At 40.4% G+C, this 25,292-nt stretch overlaps 1 protein-coding gene across 3 annotated transcripts in view; it reads right to left on the reverse strand.

Annotated features, from left to right (window-relative positions):
- Nucleotides 1-25,292, reverse strand: part of CHD2 (chromodomain helicase DNA binding protein 2) — a 102,212-nt gene that overhangs the window by 25,950 nt on the left and 50,970 nt on the right. For 2 of the 3 annotated variants that reach the window (XM_007517932.3, XM_060179348.1), the window contains 13 exons: nt 24,247-24,399; nt 21,243-21,314; nt 16,876-17,025; nt 16,062-16,210; nt 15,035-15,131; nt 13,696-13,788; nt 11,479-11,649; nt 10,174-10,349; nt 7,122-7,163; nt 5,783-5,922; nt 1,613-1,751; nt 1,290-1,440; nt 46-168 (listed from right to left, as the gene is read on the reverse strand). In XM_007517932.3, coding sequence (XP_007517994.1) covers nt 46-168; nt 1,290-1,440; nt 1,613-1,751; nt 5,783-5,922; nt 7,122-7,163; nt 10,174-10,349; nt 11,479-11,649; nt 13,696-13,788; nt 15,035-15,131; nt 16,062-16,210; nt 16,876-17,025; nt 21,243-21,314; nt 24,247-24,399 — 1,656 coding nt within the window. The remainder of the gene's footprint in view (nt 1-45; nt 169-1,289; nt 1,441-1,612; nt 1,752-5,782; nt 5,923-7,121; nt 7,164-10,173; nt 10,350-11,478; nt 11,650-13,695; nt 13,789-15,034; nt 15,132-16,061; nt 16,211-16,875; nt 17,026-21,242; nt 21,315-24,246; nt 24,400-25,292) is intronic. The other variant, XM_060179349.1, reaches the window with a different exon arrangement.

The raw sequence follows: 25,292 nt of genomic DNA on the forward strand, positions 1-25,292 counted from the left end.
TCCCATGCAGAGCTTGCAGAACATCTGGCAGGTGGTCATACTCACCTCTTCCTCACTTTGCACAGTCCCTTTCTTCTCCAGACTCTTCCTGAGCAGTTTCAGCAAGTAGTCTGCACGGGTCTGCAGTTGCTTCCCCTGGGGTTTTTTGTCCGTCTCCATAGGCAGAATCTTCAACAGGAAAGGAAGAGAAGCACCCACCACCACCCATGTCCCGGTTAGTGGATCAGGATCAACAGAGATGACAGTGAACTGAGCAGTCTTTTCCCTCCCCAGCCACCCAAACGCAGACATAGCCTCAGATCCTGTCTCATGTCCATAGCTCCCAGTCACTGAAAATCCCGTATGAGCCGTTCTCGTTTTACAAAACGGGATGGAGAATCCAGCTCTCCCATGGCTCCTACCTGTGCTGTTAACAGGGTAGAACAACTCAGGTAAGAGGGGCTTGGTGGCTTCATCTGCTAGAGCATCCCAGCCGGCGTGGATTTCCTCCTTCCAGGAGCAGGGAATCCCTGGAGCTAGGTTAAAGCTTCATTTTAGATTGAAAATGCTTCTTAGAGCATTGCCGGAGAGCACTGAGCTATGCCGGGACAAGATGAGTCCCTGCTACTGTGGATGGACCTCTTGGGCCACTCTGGATTTGGTCTCGGTGCTTAAGGCAGGGTGCTGCCACCCTCTTAGAACACTGCACATGGGATGAGCCTTCTGTGACGTGCCAGGAAAAGCCCTGCCAGGAGCACAACATGGAGCGGATTGGACTAACATCTGAGTTGGTCAGCTTTCCCTGCTCATAATGCTAACTACAGCCTAACTGCTTGGTAGCCTGATTCACAACAGAAAAGGTGGGAGGCTCAATTCTGGGAGGGAAGTACAGCCAGTCTTTAATACCATTACAAAAAATACCAGGGTGTGACTCATGTTTTGGTGTGTAGAACTGAAATACAGCTGTTTCAACTATAGCTATAAACAGTCAACCTTGGGTTGAGACACGCTTTTATTATTATTAATGATCTTACCCTGGTATTTGTTGCAATGAGATGTAATCTACAATAAAAATCAGAATTTTAAGATTAACTCTGAAATTTCCCCCAAATTTTACCTGGATATTATCTTCATCTATGAAATAGTGCCACAGCCCACTAAAGATGGTAACATTTCCAAGGATAAAGAAATCCCAGGAATCTAGTAGTATACTAATTTCAGACCCCCCCCCAAAACAGTTAAAATAATTAGTATAAAAAATGTTATACAACCAGTCATCTAGAAACCTCCAGCATTGCAGGGCTGCTTACTTTGTCAGTTAATTTAAGCTCTGGATCTGTTTTAATTAGCTCCCAGTTTCCATAGCCATGTTCATAAATTCCCAGCAAGAGTCGCGAGTCATCTTCCACTCCCCACTCCACATCAAAATGTGCAGCTTTGACGCGACAGGACAAGCAATATCTAAAGGGATTTCAGAAATAAGAGGACATTAATTGAGAACACGAATGACTATGGACAAAGTATTCTGATCTGTGAAAGACAATGGTAACACTGTGTTGCTATAGGTAACTCTAACTTCCAATCTATTTTCTTACCACACAACCACCCACACGTGTGCACATAGTACACTCACTTTTTTTTTTCTTCAGGGTCCACAGGGATGGATTTATGCAACATCTCAAACTCTTCTTCATGTTGGATAATGGACTTCACATTAACCTGAACCCCAGATATCTTGATTGTGGGACCTCTCTTTTTCCCGGGTCCTTTCCCTAGAGAATACCAGCAGTCTGACATTAGCAAAGCAAGATTTTGCTGAAGGTCCACCAAAAAAAAAAACAAACCTCAGCAAACCCTGAATTCTCACTCCCTTAATCTCCAGCTTATTTTTTAGTTCAAAGAGACACAGTTTCTTCTCAATTAATGTATGTAAAGTAATATCTAAACATTCAGTTTAGATATAAAAATGATTGTGGCCTGAAAGGTGGCACAATGGCTAAATAAAGAGTTGGACTTATGAGCATGAAATCTTGAGTTTGATCCAAAGCATCATATATGCCAAAGGATGCTCTTGTGTTTGTTCTTCTCTATCGCTGTCTCTGTCTCTCTCTCCCTCTCCCTCTTGTGTATCAGAGCACTGATCAGGTCAGGTTTATGGTAGTGCAGGAGATTGAACCTGGGACTTTGGAGCCTCAGGCATGAAAGCCTCTTTGTATAACCATTAAGCTATCTACCCATGACCTCCTTCTCTCTCATGTTAATAAATATTTTTTTTAAATATCCCCTTTGCTGAAAAAATATATGATCAAGTTAATACCTAGCCCATTTGAAATGATGAATAAAACATGTTATGAAAAGATTACCCAAGCCCTCGTTTCAAATTAAGTAATCCTAGGTCTGGGTGGTGGTGTGCCCAGTTAAGCACACGTTAGCATGCACAAGAACCCAAGTTCAAGCTCCTGGTGTCCACCAGTAGGGGAAGCTTCAAGATCAATGAAGAATACTGCAGGTATATGTGAGTCTCTCTCCCTCCACCCCAATTTCTCTATATCTACCCAATAAAAAAATAAATATTTTTAAATCCTATAATTTAAAATTAAATCCAGTCAACTCTAATCAGAGACCAGGTTGAAATAACATAAGGACAAATGGCTGAGAGGCTAAGAAAAAGTTCCATTTATTTAGACATTCAAGTAAGTAAAGTAGCACTACAATTATAATTAATTAGGAACTCTTTTTTTTTTTTTTTTCCTCCTCCAGGGTTATTGCTGGGCTCGGTGCCTGCACCATGAATCCACCGCTCCTGGAGGCCATTTTCCCCCCTTTTGTTGCCCTTGTTGTAGCTTCGTTGTGGTTATTATTATTGCCCTTGTTGACGCAATTCGTTGTTAGATAGGACAGAGAGAAATGGAGAGAGGAGGGGAAGACAGAGAAGGGGAGAGAAAGATAGACACCTGCAGACCTGCTTCACCGCCTATGAAGCGACTCCCCTGCAGGTGGGGAACTGGGGGCTCGAACCGGGATCCTTACGCGCCGGTCCCTGCACTTTGCGCCACATGTGCTTAACCCACTGCGCCACCGCCCGACCCCCTAATTAGGAACTCTTAAGTCACCCATCAGAATTTCAGATGCTAAAGCTATTCCCAACAATACTATGAGCTATCACAGAATGTGGTAAAATGGGAAAGGCAATTCTCTGGAAATCAGAAATTGGGGTGTTTATTCCTGACCCAAAAAAACTGCACCCAACCCCTAATTTCTCTGAAGTTATTAACCTTTATGGATTCAACAGAAATAAGGGCAAAGGGGAAGGAGACAATTCATATAAAAAGAAGTTCAGATAGTGCTTAGAAGTATGACTCAATCTTTTTTTTTTTTTTTTTTGCCTCCAGGGTTATTGCTGGGACTCGGTGCCTGTACTACGTGAATCCACTGCTCCTGAAAGCTATTTTTTCCTTTTTGTTGACCCTGTTGTTTATAGTTGTTGTTATTATTGCTGTCGTTGTTGTTGGATAGGACAGCGAGAAATTGAGAGAGGAGGGGAAGACAGAGAGGGGGAGAGAAAGATAGACACCTGCAGACCTGCTTCATTACCTGTGAAGCGACTCCCCTGCAGGTGGGGAGCTGGAGCCTCAAACCAGGATCCTTACACCAGTCCTTGCACTTTGTGCCATGTGCGCTTAGCCCTCTGGGTGGTGGATAGTTGCTTCACAAGCGGTGAAGCAAGTCTGCAGGTGTCTCTGTCTTCCCCACCTCTCTCAATTTCTCTCTGTCCTGTCCAACAACAATAACAGCAACAGCAACAATAATGATGATGATAAACAAAAAGGGCAACAAAGGGGGAAAAATGGCCTCCAGGAGCAGTGGATTAGTAGTGAAGGCACTGAGCCCCAGCGATAACCCTGGAGGAAAAAAAAAACAAAAAAACCTGTTCCTTAACACATACAGCAACAGCAAGTGGTCAGAAAAGTCAACTGTTAAAAAAAAAAGAAAAAGAAAAGTCAACTGTGCTACACAATGAGCTAAGGAATTCTTTTGCACTGCAGCATAAGAATGAAGAATACTATCCAGTTTAAACATGGTGTTATATTTAAATTTCTTAGAACAAACAAAAAAAAACTTATCAAGATATTCTAGTTCTATTTCAGATATCTTCCAATTCTGTTATTTTCAATAATATCCTTAAAAAGGAAATTCCAGGGAGCCGGGCGGTAGCGCAGAGGGTTAAGTGCAGGTAGTGCAAAGCACAAGGACCGGCTTAAGGATCCCTGTTTGAGCCCCCGGCTCCCCACCTGCAGGGTTGTCACTTCACAGGTGATAAAGCAGGTCTGCAGGTATCTATCTTTCTCTCCCCCTCTCTGTCTCTGCTCCTCTCTCCATTTCTCTCTGTCCTATCCAACAACGACAACAATAATAACAACAACAATAAAACAACAAGGGCAACAAAAGGGAAAATTAAAAAAAAAAAAAAAAAAAGGAAATTCCAGGGGCTAGGTGGTAGCACAGATTTAAGTGCACATAGTATGAAGTGCTAGGACTGGCACACGGATCTGGGTTCAAGCCCCCAGCTCCCCACCTGCAGGGGGGATGATTCAAAAGTGGTGAAGTGGGTATGCAGGTATCTATCATTTGCTCCCCCCATCTTCCCCTCTCTTCTCTCAGTTTTTCTCTGTCCTAACAACAGCAGCAGGAAGAACAATAACAATAATGAAGAAAAGATGGCTGCCAGGAGCAGTGGATTCATAGTGCAGGTACCAAGCCCCACCAATAAACCTGGAGACACAAAAAAAGGAAAATTCCAAAGCACCAACATTTCCTGACTTTATGCCAACAGTTAACACTATAAACCAGGCACTATGCTATAGTTGGAATGATTTGAGTACTCATCTAAACCTTTTAAGATAGGTACTGTTCCTCTTATTTTTCTGAGGAGACAGCTGACAGGGTATAAACAGTCTCAGGCCTCGTGGTTTAGAAATATCAAACTGGCTCCTCTGGGGCCTGACCACTTGTCCTCTGCTGAAAGAGCTCATGTGAGCAGGCTCTAGTGTAATAATGGGGGAAAGGTGGGAGGAGGGGGAATGCAACAGAGGCACAACTCAGTCCAAGGAAGGGGAATGATCCCTTCATTCCTCTGGTAAGGTTCTACTCTGTGGCTAACGTTTAACATTAATAACCACTTCAAGGTTCTCTGCTCACAAGTCTACCCACACCTCCTACTTGCTGCTGTCAGAGAGAAGACACACTATAGATCTGATCTGATAACAACCAACTCTAGCGTCATGAAAATCGTACTGTAAACAAAATGTGTATAACATTCACCCAGTTTTCCAAATTATTTTTTGGTTATAACCCAACAATATATACATTTATATCAAAGAAAGTAACTGATAGGGGATGAGATACGCAACTCTGGTGGTGGGAATTGTACCCCTCTTATCCTATGGTCTTGTCTCTATTTTTTATTTTATAAACAAATAATAATAATGATAATAAAGTAACTGATGTTTGTGGTCTGGAATGGCCTTGTCTATAGCCAAAATGCAGATGTTTCTGCTCAAATCAGCAGCTTGATACTTTAAACTGATTTAAACTTTCCATAGATATATAAAATGAAGCACTTCATCTTGCTCCTCATTTGTCATCTCCTGCCAATCAATTCTGCAAATGGATGTTATACAGAGGTGACAGAAAAGCAGGTGAGAATGCACACCTGAGCACATGAGGCAACCTGGGAGCAGCAGAAATTCCCGTCTCCAGGCTCCAGCTTTAAGACATCCCTACAGCAGCCTGGAGGACTTACCTTCACTGGCATTTTCTTTCAGTTGTTCTTCATATTCTTGCATTGCTGACACACAGCTGTTGTGGATCAGTTCACCCAGACGTTTCAGATCTGCCACGGATTTATCTACCAGCTCAGCATCCCGTGCTATGCACTCTAGCCTGAAGGAGATCAGATATGGGACACTTTAAGGCCCTGTGCCCACATAGATAGCACCTGGTCTCAAGTAAGTGCTGCAAAGACGTTTTTATATTATTCCTTTATAGATCATTCCAAGGCTCCACCAAGAAGTTTCCATTAGTTACTGAGGGATGACTCCATTTTCATCAGCAGCAAGGTACCATGGAACCACCCACACAACAGTAATTTCAAACATCAGAAGGGAGAAGGGTCAACTGTGGTTCCTAACTCAATGGGACGCCTGTTAACAGTAATAGTAGGTCAGGTGTAAGAAGACTGCAGTTTGCTTCTCTGTGCTCACTTTTCTCCAGCCCACTTTCATTCATTAACAATGCTCATAGAAGCCAAGTACAGCTCCTTTCTACACATTTATTGATCTCCAAGTCACAAAGAACATACAGGAATGTGTATCAGGTGGCATAGGTGCCAGATGGACTTTCCACACCATCTTAGTTCTGACAGAGATGTCCTGATGGGCTCAACTCCACTGCTATCACAATGCCCTCTCTAGTGGCAAAGGGCAAAATTAAACATAGAGGTTTGTAATTCCTACCACTCCAAAACTGCATTAAGAGTAAGAAGTAACTATGCTTTAAGTGCATGCTGTTATTTAGAAGATATATTGCCAATTTTGTAAAAGGAAAAGAAAGAAAAAAACAAAGTAACAGCTCAACTTCTGCAGTCATTTTCTGAATGCCTGCTATTCAACACTTAATGCCATAAAGATAGTTAGCCCTTTTGGAAGTGTCTACCAACAAGATTTTAGTACTGAGTGCTCAAAACATTCTTAAAAAGGGGAAGACTGCCTATCACAAGGAGTCTTTCACCTCTGCGGTGACCAAATCTAAGAATGAGAATGCAGACAGCGACTATGATAGTTTTAGCTAGAGCCATCTGAACATGCCTTCTGGAAATTATTTCTTAGCTCTATGGTTTGAAAGTACTGCTCCATCTCCCTCTCTCAGGAAGCTTCTGTAGTTATCTTTGACATTTTTGTTACTCCTCCCCAGAGGGAAATGCACAACACACATCCCATCTGTAAATACTTGTAAAATAATGTTCCCAGGGGAAAAAAAAAGGTTCCAGCTTAAGTAGTAAATGAAGCAAACAAGCAAACAAAACAACTACTGCTGAATTAAACTTGAAAAGGAGGCATATGAGGAACTATTTCCAAACTTACCTTTCAAGAGGGAGGCCAAACTTCTTATATGCCTTGATGAACCTAAGAATATGATCAATAAAGCACATTAAAACATAGAGATTTCAGTTATATTAATATAAATATATCCTGTAATGAAATATGAGCTACAAAAAAACTATAAAAAATAGACTGGGTCCAGGTCTAGGCAGGGCGCTCCTGGTTAAGCACTCACATTATAGTGCAGAAGATCCCAGGTTCAAGCCCCTGGAGTCCCCCATCTGCAGGGGGGAAGCTTCATAAGTGGTGAAGGAGAGCTGCAGGTATCTCTCTGTCTCTCCCTCTCCTCTCAATGTCTCTGTATCTCTATCCAGTGATAAATAAATATATAATATTTAAAAATAGATTGGGGTCAGTTTTAATAAATGTTTTAAAAATCTATTCAAATTGTTATATGGAAAACTGAGAAATGTTATGCATGTAAAACATTAATTCTCCAATAAAGAAATTAAAAAAAAAATCTATTCAAACAAAACATTGGCTTTATGATCATAAACTGCTTAGGAGCATCATGGAGAACAGTGACTTATCTCTAACATTATCGTGTTTAGAAGGCACAAGTTTATAGAGTTTAACATGTAATAAGTAATTTAATCACTGTAACTATGATAAAGCTAAGAGTTCAATAGTTTACTTAGGCCATTATTTTAACTTGTAATTCATACTGCAGTATTTTTTCATTAATTTCTGGTCAGTAATATGACAATATGGTTTTTAAAAAATATTTTTATTTTATTTTATTTTAAAGAGGGAGTGAGGTGAGAGATAGAGAAAGACACAAAAAAAGACCAGAACACTACTCAGCTCTGGCTTATGGTGGTGCAGGGGATTGAACCTGGGATTTTTGACCCTCAGGTATGAAAGTCCTTTGCATAACTATTATGTTATTTCCCCAACCTGACAATAAGATTTTTAAGTTTAACTCAAATCGTTTTGGGAATGACGCAAAGTACAATAAATAAATGACTCAAAACTTAATTAGGTAAAATTATTTTGGAAACTCTAATGGCCCAAGCTTATCTCTAACCAAAACCATCTTCTGTATGTTTCTATCCTAACTTGCTATCTGCCAACCAATGTTGCACCTCCTCTCTCCCCTGAACCATCAGCACTTTTGTTAGAAAGCAGGATGCCACACTATATCAGGGGCATCACTGTACTATGCCAAATCATTAAAGTGTTCTGGCTAGATATGAGTGTAAAGGGGGGAAAATGGAAGTAGAGGACACAGCAAATGAAAAAATAATACATGTGACAAAGTTAGGGGAAAAAATACATATATATATGAAATTATTATTTTTACCAGAGCATTGCTCATCTCAGGCTCCAAGTGGCTCTGGGGATTAAACCTAGGACACTGGTGCCTCAGGCATGAAAGCTCAACATGTAATTCCCTATACTGTTTCCCTGGCTCAATTAAGGGAATTGTTTGGATTCTAGGATTGAGAAAGTGTTATATGTGAATATGAACCTGAGGACTATTAACTCTTCCTGATTTCTGCTTTCTGATATATACTGAAGTATTTTATCTAAAATTATTTGATACTGGGACCGGGTGGTGGCACACCTGGTTGAGTGCACATGTTACACTGCTCAAGGACCTGGGTTCAAGCCCCCAGTCCCCACCTGCAGGGAGAAAGCTTTGCAAGTAGAAGCAGGGCTGCAGGTATCTCTCTTTCCCTATCTATCTCCCCTACCCTCTCGTTCTGGTTGTCTCTATCAAATAAATAAAGATAATAAAATTTAAAAAATTATTTGATACTTTGGGTTTACTTCAGCATAATACTGAGACAAAGAAGCACTTCCAGAATGATCAGTAAAGACCTCTAAAAAACTGTCACTCCCACAAAGCTAAGAACACTGGCAGAAATTGTTAAATCAAGTAAGCTAGGGTTTGGGGGATTAACCAAAGGCTTACAGCCCTCCAAAAAAAAATTCCGTCAAGAAGACAGACCAATCTCAATAAAGCAATGGGTTCTCTGGAATTTTTTTTTAAAAATTTTTATTATTATTATTTTTTAATTTGATAGGCTAGAGAGAATTTGAGAGGGAAGGAGAGACAGAGAAAGTAACACCTGCAGCAGCACTGTTTTACTGCTCATGAAGCTTCCCGCCTGCAGGTGGGGACCGAGGTCTTGAACCTGGGTCCCTACACATGGCAATGAGTATACTCAGCTGGGTGTGCTATCACCTGGCCCCCAAGTTCTCTGGAATTTGAACTTGTGCTACTGTCATATCCTCTCTTCAGCCCCACAAAAGCACTGAAAACCAATTGCTTTGCATGTAGGACTTGTATAAAAAAAAAAAAAAAAAAAAGCAATGAGGGAGCCAGTAGAGGGCACAGGTCAGATCTGAAGCACCTCACAGCTCCTGTTCCAGAGAAGGGTGGTGTTTGATCTAGCCCATAGGTCTGTACCCTGAGAAACTCCATTCTTAGGCTTATCTCCATTGGGTTTGACCCTGTGTACAGAACACTGTTCATAGTTCAATGTTATAAAAAAAAAAAAAAAGGAAAAAAAAAAGCAGGGGGTGGGGGAGGGCAATGTTTACAGCCACAGCTATTGCAGGCAGTTGGGGATATACAGAAACAGAAAAGGGAGAAAAAGAGGAAAAAGATACCATGGGGATTTTCAAAGACCACAACATGTGCAGGGTGTGTGTGTGCATGCACATTACATATATTGATATATAGGAATTCCTATTCTTACATAAAAACATAAAGTTTCTGGCCAAGTTCATCTCCAGTGGTCTCTTTTCTCCTGGCTGCACTTCCTTTGTGAAAATGTTCAAAGCAGTCAGAGCAGAGGAAGGAAACAAAGACAAGCGACAAACAAGAGACTTCAAATAAAACAATGAGAAGGAACATTCATCCTAGAGATTTAGGGAAGACCATTCTCATGTCTTCTCCTAGGTACTAGCTCTAGACACAAACAGACAGACAGACACTTGTTATCCATGCCAAAAGTTCAGTCAGCCAAGGTCTCACATCAGGCCCTTCTAAACAAGCTCTAGGGAGAAGGGAGGCTCCACCAACCTTCTGATTTCTGCATCAGTGAACCCCTCTACAAGGTCCTTCCGCACACTTCGGGGACGACCTCTGCGTTTTGGCTTCTTGTCATCGTCAGAGTCATCTGTCTCACTTTCTGAAGCAGAGGACCTCTGGGCCTGTCTCTTAGACTCAGTGTCAGAGTCACTGTCATTTGTCTGAGCCTGAAAATGCAAAGTCACATTATAGCAAGCGTCAGGTGCCAGAGACCTAAGAACTAAGAATGGTCCCTCTTAGTTCTCTCTCTCTCTCTCTCTCTCTCTCTCTCTTTTTTAAAGATTTTCTTTATTAATGAGAATGATAGGGGGAGAGAAAGAACCAGATATTACTTTGGTACATGTGCTGCTAGGGACTGAACTTGGGACATCATGCTTGAGAGTCCAATGCTTTATCCACTGTGTCACCTCCCAGACCACCATCTTAGTTATCTATTTCTCAGACAAGTAACTCTCCACCACACCAGACATGTCAATTTCCCTTAGAGGATATGGAGGTAGATGTCATGTAATGAAGAAAGATCTGCTTGGGATATTCACATTCCCAGAGACATTCTAGCCAATAACTGAACTAGAATAAAAATATTTGTATTGTAGACTCATGTTTACTTCCTGGGACAAGTTACCCTATCTCTTTGTGACTTTGTTTCCCATTCACAAAATACGAATAATAGTGCCTAAAACATAGGGCTTTCATGAGGATTAATGCAATCAGTAAGTATAAAATGGTATACCATAAGTACTCAATAACAGTAGCTCCTCTGAGCACATATTTCTCTGCTATGATCCTGGAGAGATCCGAGTCTGTTTTCTCTAACAACAGACTGGGTAATCAATCCTTTTCTATGTTCTGTTATAGCAAAAATCAAATTAGTTGCCTTCAATGATGCTTGATAATATGCTCTGTGAAGTGTGTGCTCTTAGTTTATAGTTATATAATCTGCTGTTCAATACTTGTGCCAATTATTATGAACTTAGATGTAAAAAAAAAAAGTTGATTATCTAAAACACACTGACAACTAGAACCAAATTATTAGGATTACTGTTTCCAATTTCAAAGGCAAAATGGGAAATCTCTGTAAAGCTCTGATCCCACCCAGTCATTCCATAAATATAAATAGCCAGTTCACAAAGATCTGAGGTCTCCCAGATGTGCTTTTAGCCCTGTGCCTTCTGCCATTTCCTTTGCAAGGTTTCAGTAACTCCACCCTGCCAGGGCTGTATTGCAAAGCCTTTCCCTTGAATGTACAGCACTTCTATGGCCTTTACAACTTTAGTACTTTCACATCTTTCCCACCTTTTTAGTAGAACTTCGAATTCGAGGCAACATATAGATTTCTTCCAGCTCTTTCTGCCTTTCCTCCTCCTCCACCTTTTTCCGTTGCTCCTCTGGAATGATCTCATCCCAGTCCTTGTGAGGACGCTCTTCCAACTCCTCTTCATCTTCCATTGTAGCGAAGTTGGCAACCTAAAAATAGCCGACAATCCATTGTCTAACTGGCTATTTCCTATTTCCAGTGTTTACTCTAAGCAAGACACCATGACTAATAGAAGTCTTATAATAATAGCTCATGGTCGGATAATCATTTTTCTACTAGTCTTTCCCATATCCTCCTCAAATCAACCTGTAAAACCTTAAATTCATCAAAAATATAATTATAGATCTTTTAAAAGATAATGTTAATTATACATTTTATAGTAATACTAAACAGAAAATCCTGATTTTAGTTATAAAGGCCAGAGTAACACTAATCCATGATAAGCTTACAGTTCTAAATTATTGAATCTTACTGAATAGAACACATTTGAAAGTGCTATCATTTAGACAATTATCACCTTATTAATTTTTATCAAAAATACAAAAGCTGAAGATATATAATGGCTTCTAATGCTCAAGTGCATTTCAGTCTTAGAAATGACAATACAAAATGCAAAATATTCAAATAAACTTGAGACAACATCCAGCTATTACATATCAAATGTTTGTCTATCTTGTTGTCCAATGACTCAGACTATGGCCACACAGAGAAGCAGCAGCTTTGGCCAGCCTCTGTGCAGTGGCTGACAGGTATGTGCTAGTTCTGAGCTCTACTTTCTCTGTACTCCTTCCTGCCTAAACTTAAGGACTCAAAGGAGAGTTGGTAGAATCCATTCCTCAAAGTTATGATCGTCACAACCAGATCTAAAAAAATTTTTTTTTTAATTATCTTTATTTATTTATTGGATAGAGACAGCCAGAATTCAAGAGCAAAGGGGATGGTAGAGATGGCAGAGAGACAGAGAGACACCTGTAACACTGCTTCACCACTTGCAAAGCTTTCCACTTGCAGGTGGGGAATGGGGGCTTGAACTCAGGTCCTTGCGCACTGCGACATGTGCACTCAACCAGGTGTGCCACCACCCGGCCCCAGATTTCTTAAGTTTTATGACCAAACAAATAGTATAATTTCTTTCTTCTTCTTTTTTGTTTCTTTCAATTTCTTTATTGGGGGATTAACAGTTTACAGTTGACAGTAAAATACAATAGTTTGTACATGCCTAACATTTCTGTTTTCCATATAACAATTCAACCCTGGTCCTCCTTTGCCATCATACAAATGGTAAAATTTCTGAGACTAAAAACTGAACTTTTCTGTTTTACAAAAGGAATCATCTGATCAGTCTATAAAGGTAAAAGCACTGTGTGTAGTTACTTCATTTTATTTTAGTTTAGCTTTTGCCTAAACAACTATGAATTCACTGCTCCTGGCAGCCACTCCCCCCCCCCTTTTTTTTCTTTGGATAAGACAGAGAGAAATTGAGAGAGGAGAAGAGAGAAAGATAAATGCTTCACCACTTATGAAGCAAACCCTTTGCAGGTGGGGAGCCGGGGCTTGAGCCAGAATCCTTACACGGGTCTTTGTGCTACAAACTATGTTTGCTTAACCTGGTATACCACTGCCTGTCCCGCCCTGTGTAGTTACTTTATATCTGACTTTCAAAATAGCCAGATGAAATTTATATAAACTGATAAAAATTATATTTATGTTAGTGGTTCATACCATTAAGAATATAACTTTCCATGGATGGAGGTGTGGCTACAGGCCAGACTTTACAGCCAGACCACATGGCTAAATATGACCACAACTCCATGTCTGTATAATCTTGGCAAATCAGCTGAGCCTCTCTGTATCCAGTTCTTCATCTATCCATGAAGACAGTATCTATTTCATCACAGGGTTGCTATGAGAACTGTAGGAGTGCAAATATGTAAAGTACTTAAAACACAGTTTGAAGTAGTGCAAAAGTTAGACAAGTATTGGTTGTTATTACTAAAGAAAATGGTAATCTTAAATTATCTCAAAAATGTTTCCAACATATTCACAGGAAACGTGAACTCAAGAGGATGATATTAAAGATAGCAGTTAATTCAGGTAAAGGGAAAGTGGTGGCCCTCACACATAGGAAACACTAACAAATCAGTGATTATTAATAAACCAATGCTGAGGACTTTCTAACACAATGATTCTCATACCTTAAATTGTGATAGAAGCTCATCTGTTGCACTTGTTGACACTTCATTCTCTCTTGTTTCAGCCAAGCGCAAAATCTCATCTATATCCATTTCCTAAAGGAACAGCAGCAATGAAGATAGCGTTAAATAAGTAACAATGATTAATCACTTACAGAAACTGATATAAATAAGCCAAATCTTCCTGATATCCAACAGAAGTAAGGTTTATATCCTTTACAACTAATGTTTCAAACTATATAAATACTACAGGGGACCACACACAGGCACAATGAAACCATTCCCAGGCCACTTTTCATTCAAAGAGATTCAGAGAGAGGGAGAGATACCCTGGCAGCAGAAGGACCTCACTGGACTATACATATGGTAAGGTACATGCCCTAACCAGTGAGCTATCCCTTCAGCACCAAACCTCATTCAAATGAAAATGAAATTTTTTTTATTGCCGCCAGGGTTATCACTGAGACTTGGTGTCTGCACGATGAATTTACTGCTCTCAGTGGCCCTATTTTATTTTACTTTTCTAATTATTTATTTGATAGAACAGAAAGAAACTAAGAGGGGACAAAGAGATAGAGAGAGAGAGACACCAGTAGTATTCGCTTCACTGCTTGTGAAGCATCCCCCTGCTGTAGGTAGAGGCCTGGGGCTTGAACCTAAGACCTTGCACATGATAACGAGTGCACTCAACCGGGTGTGCCACTACCTGGCACTGAAAATGAAATATTTTATATGCAAATAAAAAGGTAAAACTTAAAATAAGTGAAAGTAGACTAAAACAGACCAAAGACAGAATCCTTAAAATGCTTTGCTTATTCTTTCCTACTCTATTTAGGAAAAGCTTTGAGCTTTTTTTGAGAAGAAAGAAGACAAGAGAAAGAAGAAAGGAGGAGGAGCAGGAGGAGAAGGAGAAACAAGTATCCTCCTACTGTTTCTTTATATAGGTCTCTAACAAACGCAGGATCTGCTTCCAGAAAGATTTAAGATTCTCCTAGATACCTATCAAAAATGAACTTTTTTCTGGGGGCTGGGTGGTAGTGCTGTGGGTTAAGCGCACGTGGTACAAAGCGCAAAGACTGGTTCGAACCCCTAGATCCCCACCTGTTGGGGGGGGGGGTCACTTCACAAGTGGTGAAGCAGGTCTGCACGTGTCTATCTTCCTCTCCCCTCCTCTCTCAATTTCTCTTTGTCTTATCCAACACAACAGCAATAACAACAAGGGCAACAAAAACGGGGGGAAATATGGCCTCCAGGAACAGTGGATTTATAGTGCAGGCACTGAGCCCCAGCTCTAACCCTGGAGGCAAAAAAAAAAAAAGTATTTTTTCTTATTACTAATTACCTGAGGCTCTGATTCTTCCCCTTCCACTTCTTTGAAGAGATCCTCTGCTCCAAATTTCAAAATAGCTGTCAGCTCTTCTTTATTAAAAGGATTTGAGCTATGGAAGTAAAAGACAGTTGTAATCTCTTAGGAAAATCAAATAACCTCTAGGGGAATATCTAACCTTCATAAAAGGATCAAATTACTAGAAAATATATAAATTCTCCCCCAAGAAAAATTATGTCTCAAATGTTTCACTTCTTTCTCCATGGTGGTAAACCCAAACTAACAGAAGAATAGGTAATCAATTTTTTCCTTCTTGCCTCATGTCACATGGTTAAGAAAGAAAGATGATTAGTAACATAAAAGACTTCTTTTGTCCTTTGACTCAGAAAGCTATCACTCATCATAAATTCTCAACCTTCTTACTTCTGTCCTAGAGGAAAGCAGAAAGCTTTTTCATTTAGGTTCTTCCTGGATAGAAGATTGTCTGCTTTTACCTGTAGCCCAAATGCATGACAGCCCCAGAGGGTGTCCTACATCCTGATCAAAATGTGAACTCTTTAGGAGGAATAACTGTGCTTCCAAATAAAGCCAATCTTAATTTAACTACATTCCTTCTACAGCCTTGTGTAAAAATAAGCTCCGTTTTTTTTTCCACACAGTAAGGTAAAGTTGCCAATTCAATCCAGTGGACTCTGTAAAAATTGCAAGGCAACAGGGTGCCTGGGTGAAAGCTTGATGGGCTCACAGTGCCATACTGTTGTGTTATATGTCACACAGAGTCAATGTAAAAGCCTAGAGGTGAGACAGGGAAATACAGAAACAGGGAAAAAAGGATAAGGAAAAGAAGTCAAATCCCCTTTGTGATATTCCATTTACTTTAAAAGTAGCTTGGTCTTGTCCAGGCAATTAATGGATATAGTGGTGAAATAAAGGATAATATCTACTAGAGAACATTATAGTCAAAGAATGAATTCTATCAAATGTTGATGAGAAAACAGTCTGACTCTGGACACACCTCCTCCCCCATCGCTCCAGAACTCACTTGGACCTTCCTGAGTTGTTTTCAAGGACTGTCCGGCCAGTGGTGTCCATTCGCTGAATCACCAGGTGGTCCAACACCATCTTCTTTTTGGCCCGCTCTATGATCTCCTCCTCCACAGTCCCCTTTGTAACCAAGCGGTAAATATTTACCTGGAGGAAAGGTAGATGTCAGCTTAGTTCTGATCACAAAAAGAAAGAAAGAAAGAAAGAAAGAAAGAAAGAAAGAAAGAAAGAAAGAAAGAAAGAGAGAAAGAGACTTATCTCCATCTAAAACTAAGAGGGGAAAGCAAAGATTTGTTCTCTGTTAGCAGAAATGATGACAAGTGGGTACAATTCTTTTGTTATCTGCAGCAAGTTATACTTTTAAATAGAACTGCATTAATTAATTTCACTGATGCAAAGTCTCACCAAAAATGAATCTTTGGCAGAGTATGAAAATTATGTTACCTAATACTAAGACTTAGAAATTAATATATCAAAGAACTACACTTGTACTTTTCCAACATGCCCCAGAATTAGCATTGGTCATATAGAATAAAAAGAGACTACCCTGATTAGTGTTGGAATATCTAACATTTCCATAATAAGACTTCTGTTTATCTTTCTTGAGGTAAATATAAAGAAATCCATCGGTGATGGAATTTTTCAAACAGTAGCAGCTACAAGCTCCAAAGGCTCTTCTAACTCCAAAGCCGCTTTCTCTATACTTCTTAGAAAACTGGTAAATCAGGGGAAAAGAGCACTTTCAAACATCCTGAGAGAACTGAATAACCCTCCCTTCTCCCAAGTCACAGTCTAAAGGCTCTCACACCAACCTGCTTCTTTTGGCCAATTCTATGGGCTCGGGCTTGTGCCTGCAAGTCGTTCTGGGGGTTCCAATCAGAGTCAAAGATGACAACTGTGTCTGCTGAAGCCAAGTTGATTCCCAGGCCCCCAGCCCGTGTGGAGAGCAGGAAACAGAAGTCCTGTACATAATGCAATACACTACTTTATGCAGTGGCCTTCTCAGAAACAGTTTCACAGTCCAATAAGCCCTTATACCTGGAAACCCCTGCAGGTGTGAAGAAAAGTGAGATATGATGGACACACTTTATGGAGGCTAAGAGAATGTCAGGGATTTGATGGCAGAGTGAATTTTCATTTGATCAAGAGGAAAAGAGTCAGTGAAGTAAACTAAGGAGCAAGATAGATTCTGATTAGGCAGCTGGAATCAAATATTTAGTGTTCTTTCATGGCTGACACTAGTTTACAAGCAGTTAATGAAAACCAGAAAAACTTAAATTATCAAGAGGATCATTCCAGCAATGTTACCTAGATGGTTTTTCTGGGTAAAGGTGAGCTGATCCTGGCCAGACACTGTAGTATAAATGAGGAAACTTTACTAGAAAAAATGTCTATTCATTGGGTAGTGAAGAATACAGAAATACCACACTAACAGTTCACTTAGGGCCAGAATCCCTACTGAATTTGCACAAAGAACACCGGAATGGCATGGCTAGCAACTGACGGGGACAGACTCAGGCACTGCTGGCTCAGTTCCTCAGTGGTACTAGCAATAGCAACAGGGGAGGCACAAGACACCGGCCTGCATCGGAACACTCAGAAAAATACAAGCAGGAGGAAGAGAATAAATTACGCAAGTCAAAAGAAAAGGAAACCCATCTAATTGGGCACACTTGTTATAGTGCACAAGGACACAGGTTCGAGCCCCTGGTTCCCACCTGCAGGGGAACAGCTTTGCAAGTGGTAAAGCAGTGCCTCAGGTGTCTTTCTGTCTCCTCTCTCCCTCCCCTATCCATCTCAATTTCTGTCTCTATCCAACAAATAGATAAAAATAATTCAAAGAGTTTTTTAAAAGGATAAAACATTAAAAGAAGGAGGAGGAGGGGGGGGGAGGAGGAGGAGGAGGAGCGGGGGGGGAGGAGGAGGAGAAGGAGAAGGAGAAGGAGAAGGAGAAGGAGAAGGAGAAGGAGAAGGAGAAGAAGAAGAAGAAGAAAAGGAAACCAAACATTTTCTTTTTGGGGAACCTGATCATGTATCTCAAAGGTGGGTTCACAAGTGAGTATTTTCCACATAAGCATAATGAAAACATCTAATATTTACCAGCATGATTCCAACAGCAATAAAAATGAAGACACTATCTCACAAGTGCTTTAAACTATTGCAGAACTGATAAGAGCTGGAGAAATAGCTCAATAGGTACAACAGAGGACTTTCATGCCTGAGGCCCCAGGTTCAATCCATAGCACTGTATATGCTGAAAGCAAGTGGTACTCTCTCTTCTTTTTCTCATAAAAATCAGTAAAATGTCTTTTTTTTTTTTTTACCAGAGCACTGTTCAGCTCTGGCTCATGGAGGTACAAGGGATTGAACCTAGGACTTTGGAGCCTCAGGCATGAGAGTCTCTTTGCATAACCATTATGCTATCTACCCCTGCCCAAAAGTCAGTAAAATGTTTATAAAATAAAAGCACTAGGCTGGAGAGATAGATCATCAGATAGGGCTCATGCCTTGCCAGAGTACAACCAGATTCCAGGTGTGGCACTGCATAAAGGTGTCATGGCAACAGAAGGAGCTTTAGTCTCATCTCCCTCTCTGTCTCTCTGAAATAAAAAAAGAATGAAAAAGCAGCGCAAGAGTGAAACCACTCATACACAAGGCCATGGCTATGTAAATAAGTAATATCGGCCACTTTAGAATGATACATCTAAAATGTAAACAAATTTGGGTTTTAACAGTTATACTAGCCATGTAAATGTCACATTTTTTAATATTTATTTTATTTATTTATTCCCTTTTGTTGCCCTTGTTGTTTTATTGTTGTAGTTATTATTATTGTTGTTGTCGTTGTTGGATAGGACAGAGAGAAATGGAGAGAGGAGGGGAAGACAGAGAGGAGGAGAGAAAGATACCTGCAGACCTGCTTCACCGCTTGTGAAGCGACTCCCCTGCAGGTGGGGAGCCGGAGTTCGAACCGGGATCCTTATGCCGGTCCTTGTGCTCTGCGCCACCTGCGCTTAACCCGCTGCACTACAGCCAGACTCCCGTAAATGTCACATTTTTATCAGACAATATGAATTATAGTAAGATATTGTTTGTATGTATTCTCAAGTTGAAAAGTTATGAAGAATTAGCTATAGGTGAGGTAAAATGGAAATATTCATTAACAGTATGAAAAATAATTTAATGAAATGCATTAAAAATTTTATTAAATACTTAAACCCTCTTAACTAAATATTCAATAATAATCATGTAGTTTAATTTTGAATGAAAGGTAATAAATAAAATTACATGCAACATGATCTAGATAAAAACCCCAAGATATAGACAAACTCACTCCAATATGAATAGAACATACGCCAGTAATGTGAGCAGGGATGCAAGTTTAAACAATTTTTCTCCTTGCATTCTTCCAGATTTTCATCACCTTCCAAATTTTCTAAATGTGCAAATATTTTCCCAATGATAAAGTATTTAAATTTTCTAACTGATTGAAAAAGGTTAATTTGCAAGTGACAGACAGCCTATAATTACATATATGGTTTAGGCAGGGAACCATTAGATAATTTTATATATAATGCAATCTTAGTTTTTTTTCTCAGAAAGGGCAATACGAAATATTTAACTCTTACTATTTTTTTAAACTGAGAGTATGGAACACAAAATCCAACAAATATTAAGGAATAAAAGTAGCTCACACAGAGTCTTATCATGATGCTCAGTGTTGCTTACTATATTTGATCTTCACATTAAAATTATGGAGAAGGTGTTGAAATTATCCTGATTTTATAACTGAGGAAACTGGGAAGAGTCCTCAGTAATTCAATTCCTCATTAACTATAAGATCCTTGGTTCTGGAAAGATTAGTGTCTCAACTACCCCAAGGAGAACTAACATTTTAGGATAAAGAAAAAGCTACATGGGCAAAAAGCTAGACAGCATAATGGTTATGCCAAACACTTTCATGCCTTTGTCTCTAGAGGTCTCAGGCTCATTTTCCAGCACCACATAAGCCAGAGATGAGCAGTGCTGGTAATAAACAAACAAATAAATATGCACACTAGAATACTGCAGTCTAACTGGCACTCTATAATTTCAGAGGCATAAGGCAGACTGTTAGGGAGTAACAGGCATGGACATTAAGGGTGTGTAAAGTTCTTCAGAAAGTGAATCCGTTCTATGCACATCAAACTTCCAAGGTTCTCTCCACAATATCCTGACTTCTCCTTGGGCTGGCTGCACCACTTCCTCACCTGCACACTTTGCCATAGCCTCACCTACACTAAACCATTCTTGTCTCACACCTCTCAGATCCCAGGACACTTAACAGCTTCATATGTAGAAGTGACCATGTTTCCATGGTTTTCTACTTGTCCTAAGTAGTTCTTCTGTTCTGTGTATCTTACACAAACAAAATACCAATTGGACACTTACTCAGTAGCAATTATTCGTGTCAGCCAAAGCAAGAACATTATATCAAGAGTCAAAAAAAACCTGACAGACATGTGTACATTTTAAAGAGCCTTAGTTATCAAAATGGTACAAATTAGACCCTTCTGACATAATGTACATATTTCAAAACTAATCCTGTTGGCAGCGCTCCACAACCCTTACCCTGTTCCTCTTCCAGGCTCAGCATTTTGGTATCTGAAGCCTCTAGAGAACACTAAGTTACTACCAGAGCTACTGTCATTAATCTAAACCAGGGGAGAGAAACATATGTTTTCTGAGAGGAATAAAGAACAAAATTAAGAGTTATCTTTTACATTCATGACTTCTCATTCCCTTGTGAAGACAGCTACTCTTCCTTTTCTTTTTTTTTTTAATTTATCTATTTATTTTCCCTTTTGTTGCCTTTGTTATTTTATTGTAGTTATTATTGTTGTTATTGATGTCATTGTTGGATAGGACAGAGAGAAATGGAGAGAGGAGGGGAAGACGGGGGGGGGGGAGATAGACACCTGTAGACCTATTTCACCACCTGTGAAGCGACTCCTCTGCAGGTTGGGAGCCAGGGGATCGAACCAGGATCCTTATGCTGGTCCTCACGCTTTGCGCCACCTGAGCTTAACCAACTGCGCTACTGCCCGACTCCCAACAGCTACTCTTTCTAAATGTATCACACTATGCTACTTGATACAGAGCCCAAACTTCCCAAATAACAAAGCCATGCACGTTGTACCTCAGACCCATCTGCATTGAAGTGGTCCAGTGCCTGTTTTCGGATCTCTCCCTTGATGGAACCATCCAGACGCTGTAAAAATAAAACACACGAAATCATAAGGTAGAAAAGAGATCAGCTACACTCAGAATAGGACATCAGACTTTCAACCTTCATCACTCTACCACCCACTGAGTAAAAATAACCACAGTGTGCTGGCGAAGTGCTATCAGGGGCTGTTATTAAGCAACACAACCTGTTAGAAGACCCAAGCTCTCTGATTACAAACTCAAGGTCAGAAGATTCTGATTCAAAGGGCTATCCAAGGATCAGAATGGCTGCCAGGACCTTTAAGGAGGAGGATGACAACCTGAGCTGTTTTGTTTGCTGTTCCATCTGTAGGGACTGGAGGAACTGGGAAGTAGGACACATCATCTGACAATTAGCTCTGGTTGAAAAATGATGCTTCTGAGCATCAAGGTTACTAGCCACAACACAAACCAAAACAGTTATTTACATGGTTTTGCCTGAAAAACATTTTGCCAAAACACAGAAAATGTTATTAAGTCGATTATTTGTCCCAGCTCATCCAAAAACTATACTCTGAACTCTGGTGGAGGATGTGGTGGCTTACACCAGCGTGGGTCTGAGATCATGACCCTGCAATCTTATGAATTTGTCAAGCACTGTTAAGTCACTAATAAAGCATGGGGGAAAAACACTCTGGAATCAGAGACAGTGTTCAAGTAAACAAACTGCATCTACAAGAGTTCCTGGAGCTCACTAGGGAACACAATTCTTTCCTTAGTGCATGTGTCAGCTGTAGATACAAAATATCAATCACAGAGAATCCATGTAGCATGTATGAAACTTTTCATACTCTTGAAAACTATTTTCATAATCTTTCCCCATGGTGCTCATAATCATCAAGTGAGGTAACAAAAGCAAGTCATTTTACAAAAGGCAGGACTTGTCCAAGAGAGAGTCAGATGCCTAGAGATCACTGCCTGGAATCTGTGGGTTATCTATACCCTCCAGTCTGGAACTGTGCCCACCACATCCAGAGTGACTGCCTACCACCAAATCCCACCTTTTTGCCTTCTGACTACTGACAGAACTCGGATCCTTAAACCAAAGATATGCTTAAGTAGCAGGATGACAGGCTATATTTGAACCCAAAGTCAAGCAGGTAGGGATTCTTAAATATCACTAACTCCAAGTTTCTCCAATTTGGAGAGTTACATGTCTTTGTACAGTAGCCAAGTCATTCAAAGTTAAAGAAAAAAGTTACTAGCTCCTAAAACTCGTAGCTTTTAAAAATGCTATAAAAGTGCTATTCCAGTTATCAAGACAAATTGTATGTATGTCCATGACTAGACCAAAGGTAAGTTTTTCCTACACTAACAATCAGGGAAATTATATTGTGTTGAAGAAAATCTTTTCTCCCAGGAGATAGACAAATAAATGAAGATAAAAATCATTCCACAGAGGAGAAACATTATCACCCACTTCATGAATTACTGAGGCTTCAAGTATAGCAGGTCCTCAAGTAACTTTCATTTTAAAGTTAATGAGAGAGAGAAAAAAAATCACTCTCAGCCAATACTCAAGTACACATTATTCAAGGATCTGTTTTCATTATGTTGTTTCACTCACAGTTCTGGAAACCATGAGTGTGTTAGTTGAGGACTTAGTCTGCATTGTTCCTTCACGTCCCCGATCTCACAGCCAGGGTCAAAATCCTCTAAAGTGGCAAAACTGCATTGTGATTCCTCTTAGTTCTGTCTAGAATTTGGGCTTCTACAATCAGAGTCACACTTCCTACCTCTCTTTTTACCAGATTTGGAATGTAAGACACCAACCAATATACTTTTGGTTTAGGGAGATAGCTCAGCTTGTTAGAGCACAGGATTTGCTCTGACCCAGAGGTCTGGGCCCCATCATCCAGCATCGCCTTATATCAGAGCTTAGCAAGATTCTATTGTCTCTGGGGTGGGTGGGTGGGGAGAATACAGGTCCAAGAAGGATTCAGAGGACCCAGTGGGGGTTGTATTGTTATATGGGAATCTGGGGAATGTTATGCATGTACAAACTATTGTACTTACTGTTGAATGTAAAACATGAATTCCCCAATAAAAAAAAATTTCAATAAAAAAAAGATTCTAGTGTCTCTCTCTCTTCCCTAAAAAAAATAAATAAATCTTTAAAAAACAGAGGAATAAGAGAAAGAAAGAAAGAAAAAAAAGAAAGAAAGAAAAAAGGAAGGAAGGAAGGAAGGAAGGAAGGAAAAGATAGTATACTTTTTACATGCCTGCTTTTCCTTTTCTTGGATCTACATGTGCACAAGAAAATAAAATTAGTTCAGATAACCAACCACTTTCATTACAGGGTAGTCTAAATGTAAAGAAGTAAACACAAAAACCTTCCAAGAACCTGGATCTCAATTTGTCTTAAGGAAACTGTTGTTAAAATTTCGGAAGGCTCTTGCTGGGCTGGCTTGCTTCACGGGCGGGTAACAGAGACGCGGAGACAACGGCTGGGCAGGGAAGCTGTATTTCTTTATTCAGGAACCACGATTCATAAACTAAGACAAACTAATCACCAAACAGAACTCTGCTGTCTCTTTGCGGCGGCACAAGCACTCTCTCTCTTACTCTGGAACTCAGGAACTCTCCAACTCTGGCACTCTGGAACTCTCGTACTTGAGAGCCCTCTGAAACTCTGCCACACTGGAACTCTCTCTTACTCTGTAACCCTGAAACTCTCGAACTCCGGAACTCAGGAACTCTCCAACTCTGGCACTCTCGAACTCAGGAACCCTCTCCCCGGGTTCCTTTTGGGGCGGGGCCAAGCGGGCCCGCGAAATTAGCAGGCCTGATCCAATTCTCTTGGCGGGGGGAGGGCTAGAACAAACCAATGTAAAGCATACGACAGGAAACAATTTGTTGACTATATTAGGATAATTCAGCAAACAAGCACACAAACTTGGAGGGTGGGGGGAGAAGAAAGGAGGAAGCAGTCTTACCTGAAAAGGATAGTGCTTAATAGTCAGGTACTCAGCTAGGATGTCCAACATTCTCACCATCTGGGAGAAGATAAGGACTCTGTTGCCCCTTTCTCGAAGCCTTGTCAGTAGTTTATCTAACAGAATCAGCTTCCCACTGCTCCTGATCAGGGACTAAAGGTTGAAAAGATGTTCTAATTACCATGTTTAGAACTATACACCAATCTGCCCTTAACTGCTAAGAGTTCTTTTATAATTACCAAAGTTAACACTGGTTTATAACATTATGAAACTTTCAGGTATGCAGCAATATAAAGCAATATCTGTATGTACTACTTCTGTTTGGCACCAAACCAAAAGTCTAACTCCATTACCATACAACTGCCCCTTCTACCCAACTGACTTGTCTCCCCTTCCCTTATTTTATCATTAGAGTCTGTGAGTTGATTTTTGCTTGCTCATTTGCTTCTTTCTTTTCTTTTTTCCCTCCAGACTTATCGCTGGGGCTCAGTGCCAGCACTACGGATCCTGGTAGCCATTTTTTCCATTTTTATCGGATAGGACAGAGAGAAATTGAGAGAGGAGGGATAGAGAGGAAGAGAGAAAGATAGACATCTGCAGACCTGCTTCACCGCTTGTGAAGCGCCCCACCCCACAGGTGGGGAGCTGGGGATAGAACCCATAACCTTGCACTTTGTACTAAATATGCTTAAATGGGTCCACCACCAAACCCCCCATGTTTCCTTTTGTTATCATTCATACATGAGTCAAATCAGATGACATTTGGAGTTAAGATTGTGGTCATCTGGGTGTCCGGCGGTAGTCCAGCAGGTTAAGCGCACATGGTACAAAGCGCAAGGACCGGCATAAGGATCCTGGTTCAAGCCCCTGGCTCCCCACCTGCAGAGGGGTAACTTCACAGGCGGTGAAGGAAGCAGGTCTGCAGGTGTCTCTCTTTCTCTCCCTCTCTGTCTTCCCCTCCTCTCTCCATCTCCCTCTGTCCTATCCAACAATGATGATATAAACAATAACAATAACAACAATAAAACAACAAGGGTAATCAAAGG

The sequence above is a fragment of the Erinaceus europaeus genome, chromosome 20, assembly GCF_950295315.1.
Source record: "Erinaceus europaeus chromosome 20, mEriEur2.1, whole genome shotgun sequence".
NCBI classification, from domain to species: Eukaryota; Metazoa; Chordata; class Mammalia; order Eulipotyphla; family Erinaceidae; genus Erinaceus; species Erinaceus europaeus.